Raw genomic sequence first — 14,453 nt, 5'->3', positions numbered from 1 at the left:
TTTTAGCTCAATTACAAGTTTAAAATTGACATCTAGGCCAGTCAACAAAGGAAAAATTTCTTAAAAAATTCCCAACCAAATTTTGTTTTATTAATAGTTGAATTAAAATATGTATAATGACATACTAATAGTCCTCATTGATTGAAATTGAGCTTTTTTTTTACAGCCTCGCAAAAGTTCAAAAATATGAGCTTTTTTAATTTTTTCAAAAAATATTCAACTTACAAAAAAAGTTTCGTACAAAAGTTGTTTAAAAGACAATTATAAACAAAAAAATTTTCTTATATTTTTTCATTTAAACAAATATTTTTCGAGTTCCATTATATTTAATATGAGTACTAAAATTTATATTCCATTTTTTTCATTTTACGGTTACTTTTTATCATGTTACACTTACATTAGACACAATGTTATAAATGCATACGTGTGTATGTGTGAGTTTATTTATTTATTGTATCATTAAAGTGTAGTGTATATTAATATACAACCGATAGAGTAGGTAATTGATTTGACACTATATTGTTTAAACCAAACTAAACGCTGAATTGTACATTCCCAAACAACAATCATATTATGTCAATTGCCACCGGAATTTCTGATAATCTTTTTCTTTTTCTTTGTCTTAATCCCAACTACTTGGGGTCGGCCACCCTTATCCTAAGATTCCACATTTATAGGTTCTACATATAAATATTAAATAACCTCTTTTATAGATAATACATTTTTTCTATTATTTTTATTTGAAACTTTTTACCGTAGAATAAAAATTTAAAGGGGAAATCAAAAAAAGGTTTTTTTTTACTTTTCAATTCAAATAACCTTAAAAGCATACAAGATATCAATATAATTTTTAGATATTATTAAGAACGAAGTTATAAAGATGTGAACCAAAATTTAACACTATGAGACTTTTTTAAAGTTTTAAAGACTTTTTAATTTTAACTAGCTTGACAGAGCTGTATAATATATATAAAATTATGTGACAAATAAAATGATGAAAAGTACAAAAATATTTATTATTCACTTTTATGAATAATTATGTTAAAATATTTTAAAAAAAATTTGCTTAATAAATTACATTAAAAAAAATGTAGAGTTTAATATATTCACAATATTTTTTAACGAGTACAATAACTTGGTAAAAATAAACATGATGTAATGTATCCATACTTAAAATAACAATAAAATTTAAGTAGCTATAAATAACTAATATTCAAAACCAAATAGCTATTATTGATGCATTCAAATGTATAAAGAATAAAATAGATAACTAATTATTCAATTTTTTTTTTAATTCAGATATTCAAGCAATTTATAATTTTCAACAAAAAAATTTAAAATATTTGTGAAAATATTTCATATACTTCTATCGCTTTCTTTATAATATGACTATCATTTGGTACTATAAAATATACACAATAAATTCAAATTTTTATTAAATCCTTAAAAAAAATTTGAATGCTTTAATAATTTAATTAATTAACATTAATAAAAGATTTTGATACCAAATATTTTCCTAAATTTCATTGACAAACGACAGATTTGACATTTTACAAAACCGTTGAAATATATTTTTGATAAATAAAAAAAAATATTTTATGTTAAAATGATTGTTATTTTATTAATATTAATAAAGATTACAATTTAGAAATTTTATAATAAACATTTTAAAACAAGTCTATAATCATTGTATACAAAAAGTTAAACAATTGTTCGAAAAATAAAATATAGTAAAATATTTACTAGATTGAAAGTTATTAAGTTTGTCATATCTTCATAAATCACCTTATAAATATATATTTGTTTTTCATTTTTTTACTAAAAATATTACTTAACAGGGTTCATTTGCTGAAAATCACATTTTATGTGGAAACGAAGACATAAATATACAGGTTAACTATTTTAATGAACGACAAAAATTGGCATTAGTTATTGACAGATTCTGTTACATTATTTATAATGTTTTATTTTCTTATGTTTATTAATTTTATAGTATACGATTTCCAAATAATGTATTGTAAACATAATATAATTCAATTATTGTTAAAAAAAAATTGAATTATTCTCCTTCTCATCCTGGTTATTCAATAATACTTATTAATTTTAATATCTACTGACATTACTTTACAGCAAAAAAATAAAATCATAAATTAGTACATGGCTGCAATTGGAATAACATTTTTGTTGATAATTAATCCAAATGAATGTATTAAATATGAAAATTGAATTGGATTTATAAAAAAGTTGTGCTATTAAATTATTTTTAGTAATATTTAAAATTTAACGAACATATTACATACATCAAATTTTTCAATCATTTGTTTAAAATAAATAAAAAAACTAAATTAGATACAAGATAGAAAATTTTATATTATTTATTAATAACAAATTAAATTTAAAATAATATATTACTAAATATCTATATTTAGGAATACATTTAAAATCACATATTTCATATGTATTTCAGGAAATAACTACAAATTACCTTTGTTTTTTATGATTACGTGATTTACTAGAACCTGCTTTAGTATTTTGATCATCAACAATCAAAGATCCATTTAAAATATCTTCTCGACAATCACTCTTATCAATTGTATTTTGAGCTTCTAAAAAAAAATAAGGTGCCTTACTTGCTCTTTTAATTCAGTAATTTCCTAGAAAAAGTATCATAAAAATGATTAAAAAATAGATAGCCACCTAAACTAAATGAAATTCTTCGCAAAAAAAAATGGATAGAAAGTTTTTTCTTCAAAATTACACTATTTAACCATTTTTATTACCAATGTTATGTAAAACATATATATTTTGTTTACTTGGTCTTTAACAGTTTTATAATTTGTAAATTCTTTTTCTAATTGAGAAAATTTCACTTGCCACTCAACTTGATTTTTCTGTAAAGCAAAATTTATCTGGGATTCTTCATCTAATTTACTCTTTGTTTGTTCTAATTTAATATTCAAGTTTTTTATCTATAAATAATTACAAAAAATTAGTATAATTAAATTTACAGGAAAAAAAAAACAATGGATATTTGCAGTGGAGTACTATAAATACGCACATAAGTAAATTTTAGTGATGGGCATTTTCGAATATTTTAAACTATCGAATAACTATTTGAATTGTTTTTATACAACCGAATAGTTTATTTTTAGCATAAACTGTCGAATAGTTTTTAATACTATTCGAATAAATTAACGAATAGATTTAAAAAATATTCGAGTGGCCTAGAGAATGGTTTCAAAAAATATTCGAATAGTTCTATCTAAAATTTTTATTAAGTACACTTAATTATAATAAGAAGATAATTAACAAATATTTAAAATAAATTATTATACAATTAATAATAGTCAAAAGTACCATTTTATTTATTTTTAGTTTGTGAGTCATTGGTAAAAACTGATAAATATGGGTCAATTCAATATTAATTTCATTTTAAGTTCATCCCTTATACCTTGTAAGTGTATCAACTTTATTTTTTCAAATGGAAATTAATTAACTTATAGGATAGATAATAATATTATTAATAAAATGACTAATCGATAACAACTTCTGGACTAGTATTTCAGAAGTTACAGCATTTTAAAAAATGAACTGGTGTGAGTCGCAGGTATATATTAGGGTGGCTCTTATTTTACATCCATACCCACCAATTTTGTTTTTTATTATATGAAAGTTATTTGTGTAAAATTTTGTTTTGATATCTTATCTCCTTCAGGTCCAAATCGGGGTTGAAAATTCGCTCAAAAAAGGAATTTTTCATTTTAAGATTATTATTTTTAAAACTAACACACTTAATGTAACAATGTATAGAATATAAATGATAGATTTTAATATTTTCTTTTAAAATGGTATTTACAAAAATTTTCTAAAATTATTTTTACTTGCTCAAAAAAATAATTTGCTAAAATTCATTTTTTTAATATAAATCATTCTTCATTTTCGAAATAATCATTTTACAGCAAAATTTTTTGTAAAAAAAAAATATGTAAAGTTAAATTTTCTAAAATATTGGTCTTATGTTAAATTATAGTCAGATTTATAGTTTTACTGTTTTAATAACACTAACGATCTAAATAGTATTGTTTAAAACTATTTATTCAGCGTACTACAATTATAAATAGGATAGAATTAATGATAAAAAAAAAAATAGTGATGGGCATTTTCAAATATCTTAAACTATCAATTAACTATTCGAATTGTGTTTATACCACCGAATATTTTATTTTTAGCATAAACTATCAAATATTTTCTAAGCTATTCGAATGGAGCTACCGAATAGTTTTAAAAACTATTCGAATAGACTATCGAATATTTTTACTTTTCTAATAGTTTTTGAATGACTATCGAATAGTTCGATAGTTACTATTTGATATTTCCCATCACTAGTAAATATCCTCCCATTAACATGCAAAGATGATATAAAACTATTAATATCTTTTATTGGTCATAATCAGCTCAAAATAAGTAAATCTTAAAAATGTTACTTATAACCTCCCATTATACAATTTTAAACACACCCTTGTATAGATAAAATATAACATAATAAATATTATGGTCATAATAAAGATTTTTAAATTTAATGATAAGTCATATACTTTTTTTTCTAAATTAAGTTTTTCTTTATTAATAGTATTGATACGTTCTAAAAGATTCTTGTTTTCTTCCACTTTTTTTTCTAAAATGTCACTATCTTTATTTGTACCATGAATAATTTTTTTCAATTTTTTGTTTTCTTCAGTTGCAGTATTAGCCTTTGATTGAATTTTACTAACCTAAAATAAAAATATATACAATTTTTAATTATATTATTACCACTTGTAATATCAATTAAATTGTAATAAAATGTAATTTTAATAATCATTTTTAAATGAATTACTGTATTATTATTATTATTATTTAATTATGTTTAAAGTCGTCTCAAAAAGCTATAACTTGTGTCAGAGAGGACAGGAAAATCAATTTTGCCTAGTAAAATAGTCGAGTTTCTAAAAGCCTAANATTGCCTAGTAAAATAGTCGAGTTTTTAAAAGCCTAGATATAAAAATAAACAGGTCCGCTCTATACATCAGGTCTTTATACAGAGCGATACTTTTAACATTAAGCACTCTATTTCTCTTAAGATAATAATTTTTTTGGCTTTTGTTAGTTACTTATATGTATTGATTTATGTATTATAAAATATTTTTTATGTTCATCCCTTATGTCTTATAGGAGTGTCAACTTTATTCTTTAAATGACAGCATATATGTTTAAACAGCTTATAAAATATAAAATGTTCTAATTAAGAAAATGACTGATCACACTGAAAAACTTTTTCAGAAGTTATTAACATTTTTATACGTAGGTGGGTTTAAGAGCGAGACCACAATATATAAGTGATAAAAATAGCAGCACCCACTTCTCAACTCCAGTCATTACTTTAAATTATTAATAACTTCTGAAATACTGGTCCAAAAGTTGTTATTGACCAGTCACTTTCTTAATTAGATCATTTTCTATTTAATAATCTAGTTAAATATGTATGTTTCCATTTGAAAAAATAAAATTGACCCTATAAGACATAAAAGATAAACATGAAAAATATTTTATAACAGATAAATAAATATAGATATCTAACTAACAAAAGCCAAATAAAAATTCATAAAAAAGTTATTATTAAGAAAAATTGAGTGGCTAATATTAAAAGAAACAACTTTTATTGAAGTATTAATACCTTTTAAAATACTAGTTCAAATATTTTTAACAACCTGTAATTTTTTTAATTAAATAATTTTCTCATTTTTAACTGATTTTACATATACATATCCATTTAAAACCTTATGTTGATTAAATTTGAAGTGGAAAGAGGATACATGTCCAATTTTTTTTTTTTTTTTAATTACACTCTATAATTGAAAAAAAAGATTCTATGAAATTTCAAAAGAAAAAGTTATATTATTTTTATAAGTCATATTTTTGTAATTAATTATAGTTAAACAATCACTTCGTTTTATACAGTTATTACAATCCATGCCTTGGTGCAATTATAAAATTGAAATTATTTGTTTAATATTACTTTTTTTATTATTATCTTTCCTGTGATATTGCTGAAAACATTTGTGAAAGGACAACATACAACATTTGTAATATTGGCCCATCTCGTAACAAGTTTAAGAATTATAACTTAAGCTAATAAAATTTTAGTCTGAATACTTGTGCATAGTTGTTTTCTTCAAATTGTTTCATTTGGTTTTCAAAAAATTTTCTCTGAGATTCTAGCTTAGTAGTTAAAATGTAGGTAAATTCTAATTGAATTGATTCTAGTTTCTGATCTGTATCCTATATTACACAATTAAATCATAATTTTCAATATTAATATTAAAAAAAATATATATAATACAAGATGAAATTTAAATAACTTAACATATAATTAACATCTTTAATTTAAAAATTTAAAGAAACTTTAGGAATAGTTAATATAAATCTTATAGAATTTAGCTCACAAATGGAGGTCACGGTGATGGGGTCATCGATTTTCATAAAATTTATATAGATCTAATCTATATTGAATACAGAATCAGACGTATTTGGAATTTTTTGCCAATGCCCCCCCCTAAGTCGAGAAAATTGACTTTGAAAATTTTCAATTAGCTTAAATGGGTTTTTTACCTTTTTTTTTATCAAATTTTTATAACTTTTTCAAAAATTAACAAATCAACATAATTTTTTTTTATATTGAAACCTTAGATATTTCACTTTCATTTGATATCATTTTTTTTAAGGTTAAGTGTTAGACCTCCTCACAGGTGGGGATTTCAAATAGCCACTTTTTACAAATACTAGCTTTTTCAACATAACTTGTAGAAATGTTCCGGAAATACTCCACCGTTTAAACATATATCAAATTAAAGCTTATGTTATGTTCTATAAAATTATAATAAAAAAAACTGAGTGTGGATCGTGGGATCCACGGTAGGAACGAAGTTCCAATTTCATGTCTCTGGACTATCATGAGGAAAAGAATTTCAACTGTATATTATTAATAAGGATGAAAAAATAAAAAAAAAAAAAAGTAAGCTTAAACAATTGATAATATTATATTTATGTATTCTCTTGAAAAAAAATTATAACAGAACACTTGTTTAAATTATAGTATTTGTATTTTTATTATTTAAATCAACAACAATATACATGTAATGTAATTATATATTTTTACAAGCACATTATTTAAAAGTAAAATTTAGTGCTATAACTGTAATTATTATTGTTTATTATTATATATTTACAAATTTAAATTTTATTTAAATCACAACTTTCTATGATGGAGATAATTGGTTTGTGATAACTAAAATAAGAAACATAAATTTGAGATTCTATCTTTCGTAAGTATCTTGAAAACACTGCATCAATGGTGGTATTGAATCTTGTTGTTGAAACATTTGGATCATTGTTGATTCTCAAGTTAAATTTTTCAAAAAGAAATTGAACTAGTGGTTTTGATTTTTCATTTGAGAAGTCAATATTGAAATCACCAGATAAAATTAATGGCAATTTATGTAAATTTTTATTATACTCTGCAAAACACTCAGAAGCTTCCTCAGTATATTCAAAAAGTGCTTTATGAATAAATTCCTTAATATCTTTAATTTTCTGACCAGGTGACACATAGATAACGGCTATAACCAATTTAAGACCATTACCCATAATACACTCTGTGGCACAAATATCCGCAACACTGGAACTTCTCACGATATTTTGTTGATCGTTATGTGCTATGACCTCCATGTTTTGAGTTGTTACTATATTGGTTTTATCTTTCTTATTTTGATATATAGCAACTCCAGCTGCAGCAGTGGTATTGCTACGTTTAAAATGAGCAATACAGTTAAAATTAGATATATTATTAAGTTCTTCTTGATTATTCGACCACGTTTCTGAGAGTAGTAAAAAATTGACTTTTTCGGTAACCATATCAATTAAGTCATTTCTGTGTGCTTTAAGACTTTGAATGTTCAAAGTGCATAAAGACAGACCTTTTTTACTACTAATAAAATCAATGATGGCCTGAGTTTTAGTTTGTAATAAATTTAAGGATAGCCTTTCAAACTCTTGATTTAAAGAAACCGTAGATGTCGCTTGCACTCGATTATGATGAAATCGGAATTTGGTTGAGTCGTCATCTGGGGTAACAATAAATAAACCGTCAATACTTGTAACCCGAGATAGTGCGACATAAACAAGTTGTTGTGGATGTTTTTTGTCATATTCATAAACCACTTGGTCAAAACTTCCACCTTGGGATTTATGAATGGTCATTGCAGATGCCGCTAATACTGGAAAGTGTTTTCGCTTGACAATAACAGATTTATTTCGTGTCCAAGTAATGTTTGATGTACGCAACTCAATGGGAACAGCACGCTTACCAATTTTGCTTTGAACAGCCAATGAAGCATATTTTTTTCTTCTTTTTCTACCAACTTTGATTGAACTAAATTCTAACCAAAGACGACAAGGAATGTTGTCTTTGTTAAAATCTATGTGAACCAACTTATCAACAGCGCCATTGACTAATCCATCAGTAACATCAATGTTGGTAGTTATAAGATATTTTTTTCCTTTTACTAAATTTATTTGGTAAGGTAATCCACCAGTATCAATTACTGATTTTTTATGTAACGCCACTCGAATGGACGCTTCATGCTCAGCATTTTTGGATCCAGTAATGACATCTGTAGCTGTAGAAATAACTTTATCTGGATAGTTTTCTAAAACTGTGTTATTGTAATGATTAACAGCAGTATTAGTATGAAATAACCGGAGTCCGTTTGGACATAAACGATTTGCTTCAGCTTTTGTGAAAAATCTCGATTCAATGAGGTCTAACTCGGACTGTTTTAAAACGTCTCCGTTTCCAATTTTCGTAAGAATTGATGAAAATGTAGCATTGGCTTGTCTCATTATTTCTGTTAATTCAAAAAATTTGAGACCTCGCCACAAATGTGGACCAACCATCCGTGTTTTAATTGGTTTATAAATTAATGTAGATCTTACTGGTGGAGCTTGACGCAAGTCACCTATTAAAATGATATCAATACCACCAAAATCAGCAGTTTTATTTCCGGTAATTTGTTTCAAACGCATATCAATCTTAGCTAAAAGTTCTGCACTAATCATACTGATTTCGTCAATAATCATTACTCTCACGTATCTAAAGAGAGATCTGTATAAATGCAACATTTCCGATGATAACGGCAATAGTTTTGAAATCGAAATTTTAAGAGCAGTGTGAACTGTTGTTCCATCTATCGCCACAGCAGCTTTTCCAGTAGATGCGCAAGTTATATATGCATTGCAGTAACCATCAGTGTTAGTAAAACGATTGTAGATGTCCATTATTAGTCTTATTACAAAAGTCTTACCACTACCAGCTGGACCAGTGAAAAAAATTTGAAATGGCTGAGTATCTGGAGTTTGCAGATGAGATATAATATGCATTAAGAGCTCTTTTTGCTTACTATTCGTTGATCTCATAAGTTCATTAAACTGTTTTGTGTCCATCAGATTTTCTCTTTTTTTTGCGATGGCGCCGAGTTTTTGGATTGTGGCGTTTTGTATGTCAGCATTGATGGAAGAGTCAACATCTTGCAGTAGCCTTTCATATGGATCATCATTAAATAAGACTCTGGCCTCATCTCTAAGCTGTTCACCTTCATTGTCATCATCGTCATATCTGCCTAATTGTCTGCAAATTTCAAGGGTCTTTTCTATGTCCAAGTTCGATTCAAATTCTTTTCTGCGTTGTAATATGAGGTCTTTATTATCTTCATAAATTTTAATAAATTTATTTTCAGCAAGAATTTCATAGTCTTCACTTCTAAATGGAATGTAAAGTAACACCATTTCTCTTCTGTAATCATTGAAATCTTTTGCCATGTCATAATTGCGATATCTAATAATTCTTGGCTGTTTCCTTTTTCTGAACTCTCCTTTTTTATTTTTATCATAATTTGCGACAAATTGAGCTAATGTTACATCTTCTAAAGTATTAGGTCTTTTTTCATATTTGTCAAACCAATTATCTTTCCAAATATTTGTACAATCGTCACCTAACTCGCTTAACTCTTTCATTGATTTTCTTATTCTTTGACGTTCGTTCGGATAAATGGTTGGAATGTAAGCAGATATTATAGATGCTTTTGCCATTGGTTCTCGCAGTAAATACCAAGCTGCTTCTTGTGCTGGCATTTCTACAGAATTGAGTATATCAATACTTAATTTTTTAGTGATATCAACGATATCAAACTCAGGATGCTCGTCCATAGTTTCAATAATTAATCGTTGTAAATTACTGATGCCTCTATTATGTTTATTAACATACTCAACGACATAAGCAGCACAAGCATATTCGTCTTGAATAATTTGAAAATCCATATTAGATTTTAAACAATGAAATACAAATGGATTAAAAGGATTATGCCACTTTTCAGTTGGCAGCCTTTTGTAAAATAACTTTGGTCGAACAATGCCAGCACAAATAATATCGTGATAATGTTGATCTGAGATAATATTATTTTTCGAATAAAACTCATCAAAATCTTTGTAATCAAAATTAGCTAAATTATTTGTAAGTAACTTGTAATGTCTCTTATATTCTTGAAATTTTTCAACAGAGTAATTTGAATCTGTATTTTTCATTGGCCGTAACGTTATTGTCCTCCGAAATGGTAAGAATGGCGCTCCAAAACGGCAATTGTTTTTTTTTGCAGGATTCATGTTTTTGTAACATGTAAAAGTGTGTTTGTGTGTTTGTAATTTAATATTTCCGGATGCCTCTGATTCAGATACCGAAATTAATGAGTCTACCATTTCGATAAAATCTCGAGTGTTATTTAGTAAATCTTCAGGCGCATTATCAAACCATAAAAGTATATGAGCATGTGGACTTCCTCGATGTTGAAATTCAATACGTTTAAAAAAATGACACACTCTATATTTACCAAATGGATTGCCTCTTTTACTTTGTAAAATACTCATTAGGCAATTTACTAGCTTGTTGAAATAAATAGCACAAGTAATTGCATCTTCATTAACTAGTTCAGCTTTTTGTACATAAGACATTTTTGATAAAAATTCATCACAAATATCCACTCCATTATTTTTAAGTTTATATAGTATTTTTAGTAAATCTGTCCATCCTGTTTCATTTGCACTAAGTGTCATGAAAGCAGTCGGTGCTCCTAATTGCCTAATCATAGCAAAAAGTTCTTTTTTCCGTTCAGTCCAATACCAAGCAGAGTTTGGTATACATCGAAGAAATGCGAGATTACTTTCTATACAACAATTAATGTATTCTTCAGATTGAATGTCTGCTTTAGTAATTTTAGTATTGCTTCCAACATGTTTAAAAGCAACGTTTACAGAGCTGCTAACTCGTTGTCTCATAATTTTTGCTGCTACATACAAAAGATGTTGAGGGTCTGTGGCACGGCGATCTGCACGTCGTAGTTCGCTGGTAGCTTGCATAAAAGAAGTTACATTGCATCCCTCTTTATAATTTCTGAACTGTCCACCATAAATCGTAGGGTATGAAAGCTCTTCAGCATACTGGTCAAATAAAAGACTTTTTGGGGCACTTTTTTCGCCTGGTGCCATTAGTAACATTTCATCTTCATTCCATAACATAGTTTGTTGCTGAGCAGTCAGATTATCTTCAATTGGAACATGTTCACTGTATTCTTCAATTGAAATATCATTATTAATTTCAGTATCTGAATAATTATTCAGAAATGCTTCACTGATGGTAATATTTTCATGAATGTAAAGTGGTGTTTTTACCAAATAAGATAACCATTCTTTGATGTTCTTTTTACTAACTAGCCCATGGACGTAGCTGCTTTTATGAATTAATTTTTTTTTTAAATGAACATAAAAACAATGATCATCTTCGAGATTTCTGGGTAACTGCTTTACCATAGTATCAACTTTAACAGGAACATTAATTATTTGTCCATAAATACCATACTGTCCATTCATGTGCCTCAATCTCCGTATCTGCATAAATGGTATTCTTGGTGAAATTAGCCGCTGTTCAATAATATTTAATTTAGGCAAATGAAGTGGAATTTTTGGGTATGAAAAACCGTTGTACGTTGATAATAATGGGATTTTTCCCTTGTCTAAAGCACTTCTACACGTTGAACAGATTTTAAAAGTGGAACCAATATTAAAATTCTAAAAAAAAAATTAATGTAAATTTTAAAAAATTTGAAGAAAAATAATATTAAAAATTAATGAAATTGTAATTATAAAAAAAAAAAATTACCGGCAATATATTCTGTAGAATATCTGCATGAGCATCAGTCGTATTCTTTAGATCACCTTTCCACCAAAGCCTATTACAAACAGCACAGGAATGTCCGAAAGAATTGTTTTTAAATTTACGGTGAAATTGTAAGTGACCATTCGCATGTTCATAATAGCGTGTGTAAATTGGTAAAGTAACTGTAGCTTCGTCAATTGGCATGTTTTCTTCGTCGTTATTATTGCCATCGTCATTGTTTTCGCAATCTACATTATCATCATCGTTGTTAACACTATTTAAATCTGTTTCAATAGATAGATCAACCATTTCATGATCATTAACTCTATCGTTCGAAATAAATTGGCCTACTTCAATGTATGGTGTGAAATGGTTGTTTTGTAAATGCAGATGAATGAAATTTGATGAATAATTTGATTTAAAATGACAAAATATGACATCTGATTTTTTAGAGACGCTGTTAAAAAAATGAAAGTGCACGCAGATGTTTTGATTGTATTCTTTTGAAAAAATAAATATGCAGTCCAAATCTCCATACTCAGATGCACTACTTAATATTGTCTGAGCACTAGATGGACTTTGGCATGTGTGCAAATATTCTGATTGTAGGAGTAGCTTTCTTAGTTCTAGCGAGGAAATTGATAAGTTCATTACTTTAATTAAAGAATAGAAAAGACAATTTCCATCGCCAGGAATGTCGAAAAATTGATTTAAAATAATATTCGGCATTGAACAATTTTGACCTTGCTCGTAAGTATCGAAATTAAATGAGTAATTTGGGTTGTCAATAGACCTGCAATTGAAAAAAAAATAAAAAAAAATGTTTACTTTTCAAAAATAATATAAAATCAAATAGACTCATTAATAATAATTTACATTTGTGTAGTAATGGTTTCTTTTTTTTTCTTCAGTATACCAGATTTCGGTCCTTTTTGAATACTATAATTTTAAAATTTAATCATTTATAATGTAAAACAGCGCAATAATAAATTTTAGACAAGAGCCTAGCTGGTTAAAGTACGTATAAGTGGTAATTTTATACCTAGGAATTTACTCAGGACCCTTGGAATAAGATAAAGGTTTTAAAATATCAAAATTTAATTTTTTGAAAAATATATATTAAATGGTGGTTACTCACTGGGGAACTATTACTTATTACATACATTAATTGGCTAGACTCATGGTAAAATTTTAAATAACTAAAAAAATATTATACCTCTCAAGTTTATCACAATCCAATGCTTTTTTTTTTCTTTTTGTCGCAGCCTATACTCTTTGCAACATTGTGCATTTGATTTATTATTAACTTTTTTTTTTTTGCTCTTATTAAGTTCCTTTTGTCGCTGCCGGTATTCTTTACAATAATCTGCATTTGACTTTTTCATTTTTTTTTTTGGATAAACTTATTATTGTAGCTCTATATTAGGGCGCTTCAGGACATCATATGACTGCCAGTTATCAATTCTGTTTGACCGAAAAATTATATGCGGCGCATGTGGGCGGGGCATAATGTCAATGATCAATTCTGATTGGTTACTGTCGCTTTTTTCTGTCGCTCCAAAATTTTACACTTTTTTTCTGCAGCCCTCATGCGGAAACCGTAACCCGCGATAAGGAACTTCGTTCCAAAAAATTGTACCGACAACCTACCTTTTACGTGCAAATGGACTATGGCTATATCATTAAAGGGGATAAAAAATAATGTAACAGAAAGAACATAGAGGAACTCCGTTATTATGAAAGAACATCGAAGAAAAATTATAATTTAACNATGAAAGAACATCGAAGAAAAATTATAATTTAACTGTGTTGAAACTTTCATGGATTGTCATATTATTTGAAAAGCTTGAGGATTTATCCATGTTTGCAGTTGATTGCTGACGTTTCCGACTCATTGCAGAGTCCATCTTCGGAGCGATAGTTACTGCTCGGTGGCTGAAACTATACTGGCGGCTTATCTTGTTATCAGTCTGTTTTTATACGTTGGTTGTTTATCATATCAGTTGTTTACTGTATCGGTTATTTATTATATCTGTTTATGACTCATGTTGTTTACGGTATCTTGTTTTTGTTGACGACTTTGTTTTTGATTATTGTTCTTGTTTTTGACATTCTTGGCATTTTGGTCTTCCTTTTCTGCACCGACAGTTTTCCA

At 26.9% G+C, this 14,453-nt stretch overlaps 2 protein-coding genes across 2 annotated transcripts; both read right to left on the bottom strand.

The window, feature by feature from the left end:
• Window positions 1-2,485: 2,485 nt before the first annotated feature.
• On the bottom strand, window positions 2,486-14,066 carry LOC126897639 (protein Daple-like). Its single transcript, XM_050671390.1, has 5 exons — window positions 13,949-14,066; window positions 6,193-6,318; window positions 4,596-4,772; window positions 2,814-2,969; window positions 2,486-2,654 (listed from the first exon to the last, which is right to left on the bottom strand). Exons 2-5 carry the CDS (start codon window positions 6,223-6,225, stop codon window positions 2,607-2,609), a joined length of 414 nt encoding a protein of 137 aa, XP_050527347.1. The 5' UTR covers window positions 6,226-6,318; window positions 13,949-14,066; the 3' UTR covers window positions 2,486-2,606.
• Window positions 7,227-13,931, bottom strand: LOC126897638 (uncharacterized). Its single transcript, XM_050671389.1, has 4 exons — window positions 13,515-13,931; window positions 13,175-13,237; window positions 12,302-13,091; window positions 7,227-12,210 (listed from the first exon to the last, which is right to left on the bottom strand). Coding segments are annotated over exons 2-4 (5,733 nt in total). The 5' UTR covers window positions 13,177-13,237; window positions 13,515-13,931; the 3' UTR covers window positions 7,227-7,269.
• Window positions 14,067-14,453: the final 387 nt, after the last annotated feature.

This window comes from Daktulosphaira vitifoliae, unplaced genomic scaffold (assembly GCF_025091365.1).
Source record: "Daktulosphaira vitifoliae isolate Bord-2020 unplaced genomic scaffold, ASM2509136v1 Scaffold_2, whole genome shotgun sequence".
NCBI classification, from domain to species: Eukaryota; Metazoa; Arthropoda; class Insecta; order Hemiptera; family Phylloxeridae; genus Daktulosphaira; species Daktulosphaira vitifoliae.
This window is presented reverse-complemented; position numbering and strand designations above follow the sequence as displayed.

Bases quoted from the DNA above. Each gene is read 5' to 3' on its own strand.
- LOC126897639 (XM_050671390.1), bottom strand. From the start codon at position 6,225: ATGAAACAATTTGAAGAAAACAACTATGCACAA. The intron at 4,773-6,192 runs GTATTCAGACTA...TTTTTATTTTAG, and splicing joins AAGAAAACAACTATGCACAA to GTTAGTAAAATTCAATCAAA. The intron at 2,655-2,813 runs GTAAACAAAATA...TACTTTTTCTAG, and splicing joins ATAAAACTGTTAAAGACCAA to GAAATTACTGAATTAAAAGA.
- LOC126897638 (XM_050671389.1), bottom strand. The intron at 12,211-12,301 runs GTAATTTTTTTT...TTTTTTTTTTAG, and splicing joins TTCTACAGAATATATTGCCG to AATTTTAATATTGGTTCCAC.